Source organism: Salvia splendens, chromosome 12 (genome assembly GCF_004379255.2).
Source record: "Salvia splendens isolate huo1 chromosome 12, SspV2, whole genome shotgun sequence".
Lineage (NCBI taxonomy): Eukaryota > Viridiplantae > Streptophyta > Magnoliopsida > Lamiales > Lamiaceae > Salvia > Salvia splendens.
Window position 1 is genome coordinate 7,746,380 of NC_056043.1, and position 12,605 is coordinate 7,758,984.

Here is a 12,605-nt window from a genome sequence, read left to right on the forward strand (position 1 = left end):
CTTAGTACTATTTTGATCCATCAAATTAAGATTAGCTTGGATATTCCAAACTTCCAGTATAAGTAAATAAGAGAACTTGGTACTATTTTGATCCATCAAAGGTTATCCTCAATTACTCTCGTCCTTCCTTTACCATTCTTATTGTAAGCTACCTTGTGCTTAGACACAAATGTTAATGCATACATGTTTACCCAAATTAATGTAAGGACAATTTTAGTTTGGAAAGCCAAAACGACGATTAAAATGAGACTAATTAATTGAAAATGCAAAACGACAATAAAAATTCACATAAAGGAAAGTAATAACAATACTGTCTATCTTATATGAATCTTGTGTAGTAAGAATCTATTCAAATTGATCTGATTCACTAAAACTTATTAAATACTACTCCCTGTCTCCACCCGTTCCTAATAATTCATCACCATTTGACTCAATACCGGTTTTAAGAAATGTAATACTCCCTCCGTCCCATATAATTTGACCCAGTTTTCCATTTTGGGCCGTCCCACATAATTTGACCCATTTCACTTTTACCATTTTTGGTAGTGGACCCCACATTCTACTAACTCATTCCTACTCACATTTAATTATAAAACTAATACAGTATATAAAAGTAGGACCCACATTCCATTAACTTTTTCAACTCACTTTTCATTACATTTCTTAAAACCCGTGCCCGGTCAAAGTGTCCCAAATTATGTGGGACGGAGAGAGTAGAAAGTTAGTTGAAAAAGTTAATGGAATGTGGGTCCTACTTTTATATACTGTATTAGTTTTATAATAAAATGTGAGTGAGAATGAGTTAATGGAACGTGGAGTCCACTATTAAAAATGGTAAAAGCTAAAGGTGGCAAATTTTTAGGGACAGAAATGGAATGGAAATAAGTGACAAATTTTTCAGGGACGATGGCAGGAGTAGCATTGTTTTGAATCTTACAAAATTCTGTTTTTCTCTTGACAAATAATGTTAGTGAAAATATATTATTGTGACCATCAAAGCAGGAAAAAATAACATCTGGTAAATTGCACAAATTTGTTGTCTCCAATCAAAATGAAATCAAACATTACTTTTGACACACCTCGCGATATATCCAATGCATATATAAAAGGGTCCATGCTCTCACGATTATCAATGAAGAATTCGCATTCATTAACATGAAATTTTTTGCTTGTGGTATGTGACCAACTCACATAAACTGATCTGATTCTCGAAACTTTTGCAATGGTTTTGTTGACTTTGGCTCAAGTGGATTCTAAAAATTTTGTTCTTATTTGATGACTTTTGACTAAAAGTCACAACGATGAATTTCAAAGACCATATTATGCTATCCACAAAGTTAATTAGATTAATTTAATTCGATAAAAATTTTAATTAAAAATATTAGGTAAATAAAACTACTCATATCTAAAGATGTTAAGTAACCTGAGCCGACCAAACTCAAATAGTCCATGCTTGGCTCACTAGAGGAACCCAGAGGGGCTCAAACTGCTCTAGAGCTAGTGAGCATAGAAAACAAAGTTGAAAACAAAAAAACAAGTCAAACAAATATGAGGATATAAAGCACGTCAAACCAAAACAAAGAAAGTGGGACTAAAACAAATAAACTAACCAAGAAACAACTAAGAAAAGATGAAGATGTGCTCACTCCAAGCAAAATAAGAGAAGAAAAATAAAATACTCATCAACCAAACCCACCATGCAATCAATCATCAACCAAAACCACCATGCAATAACTCGAGGGAAGTACGGCGAGCTATGTGCATCTCTTCTTCGATTATGTTAAGCTCATTTCCTAAGTTTAAATAAGTCTTCACACATTTGTCTTGGCAAAACTTTTTTTTTTGCACAACACATCATCCTTTAGTTCATGATTCTAGCCTTCAGAGAATGAGTTTCTTCTCATTTCTCCGGTTCAATTCCATTTTATAAAATATTGCCCCCTCCGTCCATAAAAAAATAGTCTAATTGTGAACGACAGAAGTTTTAAAGAAAAATTGGTAAAGTAAGAGATAAAATGAGAAAAAATAAATAAAATATGAGAGAGGAATTCTTATTTTAGAAATGAGACTATTTTTTTTGTGAAAATCTCAAATGATAAAATGAGACTATTTTTCGTGGACGGAGAGAGTACTACTTTATTTCTGAGCCTTTAGATAAACCATGAGGTTATATAGAAAAAATAATTCCATTTTCAAGCCAAATTTCACTATTTTTAGCCTAATTAGCATGTTGGACTAGTCCAAAACTCAAATATTTAAGATTATATTTAAAAATTTCCAATCCAATAAATTATACTCACTTCATCCTCCAAGAATATCCACTCTTTTCTTTTAGTTCGTCCCGCAAGAGTATATACTTTCTAATTTTGAAAACTTTTTTTTCTCTAATGAGGTGGAACTCATTCTCCACTAACCATACTTTAATCACTTTTTTTCTTTCTATCTCTCTTATTTTACTAAGTGAAGCATTTTATTGTACAAATAATATCGTTACAACGGTAGGAATATATAAAAACAAAAAAAAATCATCAATACCGTTAAAAATACGATTAATAGTTTTATTATACAAATAATTATATCAATACATATGCATTACAACAATTTAATTATACCACAATAGATTTGATTTACAAACCAATAAAATGAAAAACAAAAACATGAATATAAATAAATAGAAACATAACTTAAAAATAACAACCCAGTATTTAATAAGTTCTTTTAAAAAAATTTATAAACAACATTAAACGTGGAGAAAAATTTTTATAAACAACATTAAAAAGTGGAATCACCACTGCTATCAACATTATCTTTACAAATAAAATTTTTAAAAATGACATAAAAGTGAATTTGCTACACCGAATTTATGCATAAAGTCATACTCCATCCGTCCACGAAAAATATGACACATTTATCATTTTTTATTGTCCACGAAAAATAAGGCATATTCAAAAAAGGAAAGATTTTAACAATTTCTCTTACTTTTTTTCCCTTCTCTCTTACTAATAATATGGACCACACATTCCACTAACACTACTTCTCTCTTACTAATAATATGGACCTCACATTCCACTAACACTACTTTCTCTTACTTTTTCCTTTCTCTCTTACTTTACCAATTTTACATTAAAACCCTTGCCATTCACAAAGTGCCCTATTTTTCGTGGACGGATGGAGTAGATAAAATTAGTGAAACAATATAACAAATATCCACAAAGCAATCTTTTGTCGTCATTAATAGTCTTATTTTTGACCGATGCGTTTTTAAAAAATATATTTGACTTTGTTAATATGAGTGAAAAATAATTAGTACTATAGATCCTACTTTTTTATACTTCCTTCATCCTTAAATAAATAATTTTTTGAATTAATGTATAATTGATAAAATAAGAGAGAAATAAAAAAAAGTTATTGAAGTATTATGAGGTGAGAATGGAATGAAGAGAGTATAATTTATTTGGTTAGTGCGTATTATGATTTTATTATTTTTTAAAATATTTTTATTTTAAATTAGTTATACATAAAGAATTTTTGTATTATTCTTCTTGTTTTGATTATGCTTTTTTCAATCTTCTTAATATATCGTACTATAATTTATTATTTTATAAGTATTATTGCTTTTATGTTTTTTTACTTTAAACTTAGTAAAACTTAAAATAAATTCATATCATTAAATTATACTACTAATCAATAGTTTTTAAAAATATTTTATCAAAATAAACAATTAAATGAAAGTAATTTAAACATATGAATAAATTATATCATAAAATTCAAAACTTATGTGAAAATCCAAGGTAGAAAATTTGGATCACGTTATAATCATATTTTAGTTGAGTATTTTTTTTAAGTTTAATTTCAGACTATAGCATGATTTGATAGGTATCGCCAAAGATTAAATAAATGTAATATTTAATTCAAAAATATAAATTTCTTATTTTCCATTATATATACATGCATGAAACATAAAATTTTACTTAAAATAAGGATAAAATTTTATGCAGCTCGTTTGTTTCGAATAATGTAAAAATTTATAGTACTACTCTTTATATACTATTAAATATTTTAATCGACTAAATATAGGATGAAAATTGAAAAGATTAAAACTCTCTCAATCGGCGGGATCCTCGCCACCACGCCGCCACGCCCACCAGCCTGCCTCGCCGCCGTTACTTCCCCCCTGCCGCGTCACTCCTCCACGGCTCCTTGATCGTCGCTCCACTGCTCCTTCCTAGCCGCTGCACCGCTCTGCTCGTCGCTCCACCGCTCCTTCCATTGATTTTTGGTATTCTTGTAAGGTGTATATGGTTATAGAAATTCAATCGATATTATTGAGCTTCTCCAATTCACAAATGAATGTCGATTTCTAGAGTTTTGATTCTCCATATTTTCTTCTCAAATCAATCGGCGCATCTCCTAAAATTTTGAACGGGTAATTTTAAAGGTGTTTATGCATAGGAAAATTACGTATCATCACTTGCAGTGGAATTTGTGGTTCGTATTCTTTTCTAGCTTCGCGCTGTTCGTTTTTTAGGTGAAGAATATTTCGTGTATTGATTAATTTTAAGAAATGGAAATAAAATAAAAATTTATTCTACACATTTGGAAACTGGAAACGTTCAAACTGATGAAAATTCTAGATTTTATGTATCAGTTCAGTTTATTTTACAATTTTGAATATAAATACCTGGTTATTGTTGTCTGCAATTGAGAATGCAATGAGCTGTTAGGGTTAGTGTTGAGGAACTGTTGAGTATAATCAGCTGATCAGGGCAACTGCATAATGTTTTTTTTCTACATTATTGTGTTCAAAATATTAGCTACTTTTTTACATTTTTAACTGATATTTTGCGGAAGCTGGTTGAAAATTTGCTGCTCATGTAATATTTTATAAACAGATTGTTGAAAAATGGTGCTAAGGAACTGCTCATAACTGTGTTTAGATACAGTAATAGATTTTTGTCTCGCTGGTGAGTTACTCACGGGAGAAAGATGCTTGGCATTTCATACGGGGAGCTGTTCCTCATTGTTGGAGCTGCAGCCGCCCTTATCGGTACTCTCTCGTTATCTCTCTACATGTACGTAATTCTGTATGAATGTGTCCGATCAGCATCACTTCACATGTCGTTCCCTGAATCTTTCCATGGTTGCATTTTAAGGCTGGAGTTTCTAATGCATGATTTTACTTTTAGGCTCAGTTTCCTGCATTTTAGAAACCTTGTAAACTTTCGGGTTGTTTAAATATAGGGAAAAGCGAATAACATTGGTTGAGTTTGTGATTGAATTAGGTCCAAAGGATCTTCCAGTGATAGCTAGAACGGCTGGGAGGTTAGCTGGGCGCGCAATTGGATATGTTCAAGTGGCACGGGGACAATTTGAAAGCGTTATGCATCAATCTCAAGCTCGTCAGGTAGTGGTTCTCGCTTGGGGATTCAGTGTCTTCTGATGCAATTGGTGTAAATATATTGCAACTTATTAGAAAATTGCTCTGCTTAGCAATGGTGTTATCAATGTTATCTTCCGTTTAGTAAAGGTGTAGAATTCTAGAGGGATTAGCCACAGATACTTTGAAATGGAAAAGCCATTCTTGGTTTGTTAGTTGTATGCTATGCCATTGAGTGGTATTGCACCAGTGCCATCTCTTAATTCAGATATTAAGGTGATGGTTATATTCCTGGCAGATGCTGTGTATGTGATGACCTTCTCAGTGGGAATAGTATGATAGTCTCCATTTCCATTTCGATGGTCATATATGTCTGCAAGATTACCCTCATTGTCTGAAAGTAATTTCTGTTTCGTTCTACAGTTTGGTTGTTTTAACATGAGAAAATCTGTTAAATTCTGTCAGGTGCATAAAGAACTACAAGATACAATGGCACAACTAGAAGCAATACGCCATGAAGTTCGGTCCATTTCTTTCATGAACCCTGGTCCCTTGACAACAAGACTTGTTGATAATATTGCTAGTCAACCACCTGTTACAAATGGTAGCAATTTAGTTACAACTTTTTGTTGTTGTAAGCACATAGCTTTCTATTGTCATTCTCATTTAGTTTTGTTACTCGATTACAGTGGAAAAGGAATTTTCAAAACCTCCTCAAGACAGCAATGTGAGAGTTGAGACCCCGGTTTCCAGTAGCACGACCAAGGTATCTTCGGAACTGTAATACTAGTTCTAGTCTAAATTCAAGTCCTTATTGAACTTTCAACTGTCTTAAGGATCACAGTCCCTCGACCTCTTCGCTGTCTGATGTACATAGCCAAGCAAGCGCATATGCAAGATTGGCTGAATCTGCACACTTGACTGCAAATTCCATGGACGATGTTCTTAATGAGTTAAAGGATGATTCTGGTCAGTTCGTTGTTCTACCTATATCAGCTGAAACTGCTAAACTGTTGCCCTGTCAAAAAGGTGACCATATCTAAATTTCTATTTGGGGCTCTTTCATCACCACGCTCCTACCAATTTACTTTATCAGCAGATAGCTCATTTTCCTTTTTCTCTGCACAAATTGTGTCACGTATTTCGTGGACTAAGAAACTCACTAGTAAATTTGGGTTCAGGTGATTTGAGTGGATCCGACTTATTGTTAGAGGCAGTACTCGAGGAAGAGGTGGCCCGCAATGCAAAGAGTTTCTTCTCTCAAGCCCAAATCCAAACAAAGAGTGAATGAGCAAGTATATTTTACCTAAAGCATGGTAGATTGCCTTGAGATTTTGCCTCCCCCCCCCAAAAAAAAAGTCTCAAAACCCGTAATATCAATTGAATACTGCTCTTGATAACCTTTATGCTGCATATTACATTACATTAGTCTACTTAGTTGTGGCTGAGTTTTGACAGTATCGCGCAACAAAGCGCAATCAGGGAAGCATCAAGCTCGTTGTTTTACTTAAAATGATCCGAGCACTGCCCAGCTCAAAAACATGAAAAAATTTATTTAACTTCGAGGATCATCTTCACTCTTCTGTATTCTGCCCCTACTTTTTCTTCGTTTCCCTTAATCGCCTCGTATCAAATCTTATTGCAGTAACATATGGTGGCTCTTGATGGGCTTGCACCACTCTCTCTCCCATGGAGAGTTGCTTTATAGTTAATATGTAACTTCCGCTCTTAGTTTATAGTCAAGAAAAGTAGCTCTGTCTTAGTTTCAATTTCTTCCTACATATATCTAAAAATTTGGAAACCCACTTTTCTTTTGTAGTGGGAATCAATCTTATTTTATTGTCATGTAAATGCATAGCACATAAAATGTTGAATGATTGTTTTGTGTCAGATTTTAAAGGGGGCTTTCCTTTGTATGCTATACCAAAAACCATATTTTCCAATCAAGAATTCTCTCATCATATGGAATTAATCTAGAATCTAAGTCATAAATCTCCAATTACAATCATGGGAGGTGTTATATTGCTAACTCCATCTTAAATTCTAATTACAATTAAATAATAAACATTGGATCATTAAATCAAGATATAAGATCATTCATTCACGAATATCAATATGATGCAAAAAAATGTCAATTAGGGATATTAATGTCAATGAACAAAAAGTTAGTTATAACTAACTTTCAAAAATTATCTCAAAACTTTAAATGATTATAACTATTTCAATTTATATTATTTTTTACACAAAATATATCAAATTAAAGATAATTTTATAAGGATTCTAATGAGATTTCACTTGCATATATTACGATGTCAAAATTTGAAAAAAAATTGAATTTTCGTATTTTTGTTGTAGCAGGTTAATGTCAACGTACCTATGATAATATGTCAATACAATACATATACAATGTCAATGCTAAATTGTGTTGACATATTAAATTAAACGTATTGATATGTTTAATATACTATATTGACATTTTGATCTACAACCCTAATTTAGTAGTTTTCTTATTTTTTTAAATTTAAATAATAATAAACTAAAATTACACATGACAATTTATAAACCACTTGATCTCTACAAATCTTATGGTTTTAAATTAGTTATAGTTAGCAATTAGGGAGTGAGTTAGCAATTGATCACTTCACTTACAATCAATATTTACATTTACTAGTAATATAGAATTTAGGAATATTGGTCTTAAAAATTATGAACTTTGGATTAAGTACAAGTTAGCATGAAAATTTGTTTCCATTACGTCATTTTTGTTGATGAAAAATTTGCAAGGACGACAAGTCCGAACCTATAAATTACCTTGCTTTGAAAAATGTTAACAACTATATTCAACATTATTCATTTTGTCAGCATCCATCAAATTCTTTGCATTGATCACCAAAATTTGTTCAATTAATGTGTAGGCCTAAGGGGTGTGGGTATTACATAACTAGTGTGAATAACATTTTTGCTTTTTATTTATGGTTTTATTTTTTTTTTAAACAAGGAAAGGGCATCGCCCTAAAGTTCAAGCACCACCCCTACATTGGGCACATACGACCATGGGTTATCCCCAGCCGGTCATTCAGTAACAAATTCATCGTCTCACACGGTGCCTCGTCAAACACCACCAGCCCAGGCTGCATGTTCACACCCAAATTTGTTTATTGTTTTATCTTTAATCATATATATATAGAGATGTCAAGTGACCTGAGCCGATCCAACTTAGCTCAGCCCAAGCCTGACCCAATAGAGAAAAGAAGCAGGGCTCAAATCGCTTTAACATTGATGAACTTAGGAAACAAAGTTCAAAACAAAAAAATAAGTCAAACAAAGACAAGAATACTAAATACTTCGAGCCAAAACAAACAAACTAATCAAGAAGGATACGAAAGAAGATCAAGATGTGCTCCCTCGAAGCAAAACAAGAAAATAAAAACAAAACACTCATCAACCAAAAATACTATGCTACAATTCACGAAATAAGGTGAGCTACATGCCACCTAAGTATTCACAGTGGGAAGAGAACCACTTCTTCGATTATGTTCCGCACATATCCTAACTTTAAATAAGTCTTCACACATTTGTCCTAGTGAAAAAGAAAATTTTGAGCATCATCTTTTAGTCCGTGATCCTAGTCTTTAAAGGATGAGTTTTTTCTCAGTTTTCCGGTTAATTTCCATCTTTTGTAAGATACCTTATTTTCAAACCATTAGATCACATAGAACAAAGAACTCTAAATTTTCAAATCACATCTAGTTAGTATTTAGCCTAATTAGACTAGTCCAAAACTCGAACATTTAAGATTATAATTAAAATTTTCTAATCCAATAAATTTATACTCCATCCATCCACGAAAAATAGTCCCATTTTACTATTTTGGAATGTCCACGAAAATAGTCTCATTTCAAAAATAGAAACTTTCTTTTATACTTTACCCACTTTTTCTTCCTCTTTTTTACTTTTTCTCATCTCTTTCTTAGAGCATCTGCAACAGTGCTCGATCGGACGAGACGCTCGTCCCGATGGACGATACCGCATCGAGCCGCCGTTGCGGGTGACTCGTTGTAGAGAGCGTCTTGTCGTGGAGACCACGACAAGGTCTGTGGAGCCGATGTGTCCGTGACACGTGGCGCACTGTGGAGTGGGCGACGTTTTGATAGTTGGAAATTTGATTTTTTTTATAAAGAATTGGATAAAAATCATCTACAAATACTCCATTGATCACCTATTTTTTTTCAAATAAAAAAAAACTATCAATCTCTCCAAAAATTGGTTCAACAATGATACCCCGGAAGTTCAACCGCAAGCTGTCTCCCACGCCGGGGTGTGCCGAACCATTAAGCGAGCGCATATGCCGTTGGGTACTTGCGTGAGATGTTGCGGCCCACGTCCAACTCCAAGAAGATCTAGTCGAACACATCTGGGCGAAATTTAGCAACGAGTAGGCGATTTCACAAAAATAATATAATTTATTGCTTTCTATAAATTGTAGTTTTAGCATTTTAATTTAAATATAATGTCTTTTTTAATATAAATATTCTTTTATAAGTATAATATATTATTTAATTAAAAATAAATTGATTGAAAAAAAAAGAAATGAAATAGTGGGTCTCATGAATTGTTAAAGGATGTGATGAAATGTGGTAGGTGCCGTCTCTTAGTTAAGAGAATATAAAAAATACTTAAAAGTGGTATATGGTCCATAAATAGTTAGGTTATCCGCAGAGCCTACTTGTTGAGGATGCTCTTACTTTTTCTATTTCTCTCATACTTTATCTGTTTTTTTTCTACTCTTTTATTTTATCATTTTTTTATTAAAATCTACTATATCATTTATAAATAGGATTATTTATGGATGGATGGACTATTACTACCAAATAAAACTGCTAAATGAACCTACCCGATTAAACATGCCTAAATTTTTCTACAACTAATTGTTTCGCCATTATGACAAGGACGTGATGACTTGATCATTCTTAATTCTTGTCTATATTATATAGCAAAATTTGTTTTGTCTACTTCAAAAAATAACGCTGCCTCAACATAAGGTCAGAAATAATCGAGCATTGCGCGTCATACATATATGGATAGCGCATCTCAATTAAGTTAAACCTCTCATCCTCCACGTGTAAATTAGTCGACGAAATAATTAGGCGTTTTCTATCTTATCATGTTAAAATTAGTACTACTATATTATAAAGCGTGAGCTAATAAAATAATCGCTTTGTAGTAATGATAAAAATTGGTTGCTAAAATAAAATAGAAAAAATCACTCATTGTATGCTTTTACTTTTACTATTTCAAGTATGAATTAAGTTTAATTAACGAATTTATGGCTATTTAATCTAAATCAATAAATATTTTTGTACCTTTTTTTTTTAATATTCATACTTTGTTTTAATTTATGATTATATAAATTTAAAAGAAACCAATAAATGAAATTTAAAATAAAATAAATTTAGTTTGTGCTTGATAGTGTGTGTTCGGTGAAGTCTATTTTTTGTAGTGTCTTAAGCAGTTACTTTCCTACTTTATTTACACTAGATTGCATTCGAAACTAATTCGGCATTATATATGGATGTGGAAAAATGGATAAAACGTTAGCCATCTGGTCCTATGGTGTTGGAACCATGAACTCATCTCAACCATTGAACCATGATATTTTTGATGACTTAAATAATTATTTGATCCAAAAAAGTGATAGTAATTATTTTTATTATATTGTCTTTTTTTGTCGTTTGGAGATTTTAAATTTTAAGAAAATGACCGATGTTAATTGGTTTATATATTTCCAATTGATATGTTTGCCGACATATTAATATTTAAAAGTTAATGCATACTGAAGTTTTATGATAAATTACTTTTTTTTTCAACGAACTTATGGTCGAATTTATTTTGATATGTCTCTAGGAGCTTATAGTTAAGCTAATTACACCATGCTTTTTTTTATTACTACATATTAATCCCTCCGATCCGTTCCATAATAGATGACACACTTAGAAAATGACACGAGATTTTAGGAGATGTTGTTTTATATGTTGCGTGGAGAGAAAATAATATATTTATATTAAAGTGTGAGAGAACTTTTTCTAAAAAAGAAATGTAACATTTTTTGTGAGACAAACGAAAAAGGAAAGCATAACATCTATTATTATTGGACGAAGAAAGTACTAAATATGCTAATCCCTTTTGATATATGGTCTTATTATATTAGTAATTGTTGATGTGCCCATCCTGGCTGATAAAAATTGATGTTTTATGTTATTTACTGATCGGCATATAATATTTTGCATATGAAAAACATCACGTATATATGAATTATTGATCAAAATCAGTTTTACGTTCGAAACTATTAATGAGACCGATGAAATATAATATAACGAATGATTTTCTTAAATGGAAAAGTGTAAAAATATAATTATGATAAATTCCGCTTGATAAAGTTTCCTTTTAATATTTGACAATGTAATTGAATTAAAAAAAATGAAATTGTAAATACTTTATAAAATGCATCTCGCATTGGACACACTAAGGCCACCCGCAACGCGTCACGCGGGTGGCCCGTAATCCGTCACGCCGGGACGAGACGGCGGCGTGACGCGTTGCAGCGCCCCGTCTCGTCCCCAGCCCGCCGAGCGTTCCGTCCCGCCGAGACGGATGGCGAGACGTCTCGCTACGCACCAGCGCGACGTGGCGCGCTCCGGCGCCATGCGTGACGCCCACTCGCCGGCCCGCGAGTGGGCATCGTCACGATGACGCAATAAATAATTTTTTTAAAAAAATTCAAATTAAAAAAAAATTTAAAAATGAAAAACGGTAATATTACCGTTTTTTACTCTATAAATACTCCTAATTCATCCTCATTTCACACACAAATACACATCTATTCTTCCCAAATCATCTCCATTTCCTCTCTAATTTTCATCTAACCTCTCATCACAAAATGTCCGGCGACCGAAACTCTGGCGGTGGCGGCTCCGGCGGGTTCGACATCAACGCGTTCGGTGACTGGGGGGCATGTACAATGTCCTGGGTGGTGGTTCCGGTTCGTCGACGCAGGGTACCCAGGGTTCGTCGACGTGGGGGGGGGGGTACCAACCACCCCATTTTGATATGGATGCATACTCCCGTCCCTCCGCCCCGAGGTATTTGCGGGGATTATCCCAGATTCGGGAGGATTATTCCGTTGAACCCACTCCGGAAGAAGGCCGAGGCGGTGGAGGAGGCCGAGACG

General features: G+C 33.1%; 1 protein-coding gene across 7 annotated transcripts; it reads left to right on the forward strand.

Annotated features, from left to right (window-relative positions):
• The first annotated feature begins 4,085 nt into the window (after positions 1-4,085).
• On the forward strand, positions 4,086-6,936 carry LOC121756785 (sec-independent protein translocase protein TatB-like). Of its 7 annotated transcripts, none has more exons than XM_042152173.1 (7): positions 4,086-4,292; positions 4,893-5,047; positions 5,283-5,404; positions 5,843-5,981; positions 6,067-6,143; positions 6,214-6,406; positions 6,559-6,936. In XM_042152173.1, exons 2-7 carry the CDS (start codon positions 4,987-4,989, stop codon positions 6,666-6,668), a joined length of 702 nt encoding a protein of 233 aa, XP_042008107.1. In that variant the 5' UTR covers positions 4,086-4,292; positions 4,893-4,986; the 3' UTR covers positions 6,669-6,936. The 7 variants fall into 7 exon arrangements, with proteins under 7 accessions (XP_042008107.1, XP_042008108.1, XP_042008109.1 ...); XM_042152174.1 differs by having other exon boundaries at positions 4,938-5,047; XM_042152175.1 differs by having other exon boundaries at positions 4,086-4,287.
• The last annotated feature ends 5,669 nt before the right edge of the window (positions 6,937-12,605 follow it).

Bases quoted from the DNA above. Each gene is read 5' to 3' on its own strand.
- LOC121756785 (XM_042152172.1), top strand. From the start codon at position 4,987: ATGCTTGGCATTTCATACGGGGAGCTGTTCCTCATTGTTGGAGCTGCA. The intron at 5,405-5,842 runs GTAGTGGTTCTC...AAATTCTGTCAG, and splicing joins ATCAATCTCAAGCTCGTCAG to GTGCATAAAGAACTACAAGA. The intron at 6,144-6,213 runs GTATCTTCGGAA...AACTGTCTTAAG, and splicing joins TTTCCAGTAGCACGACCAAG to GATCACAGTCCCTCGACCTC.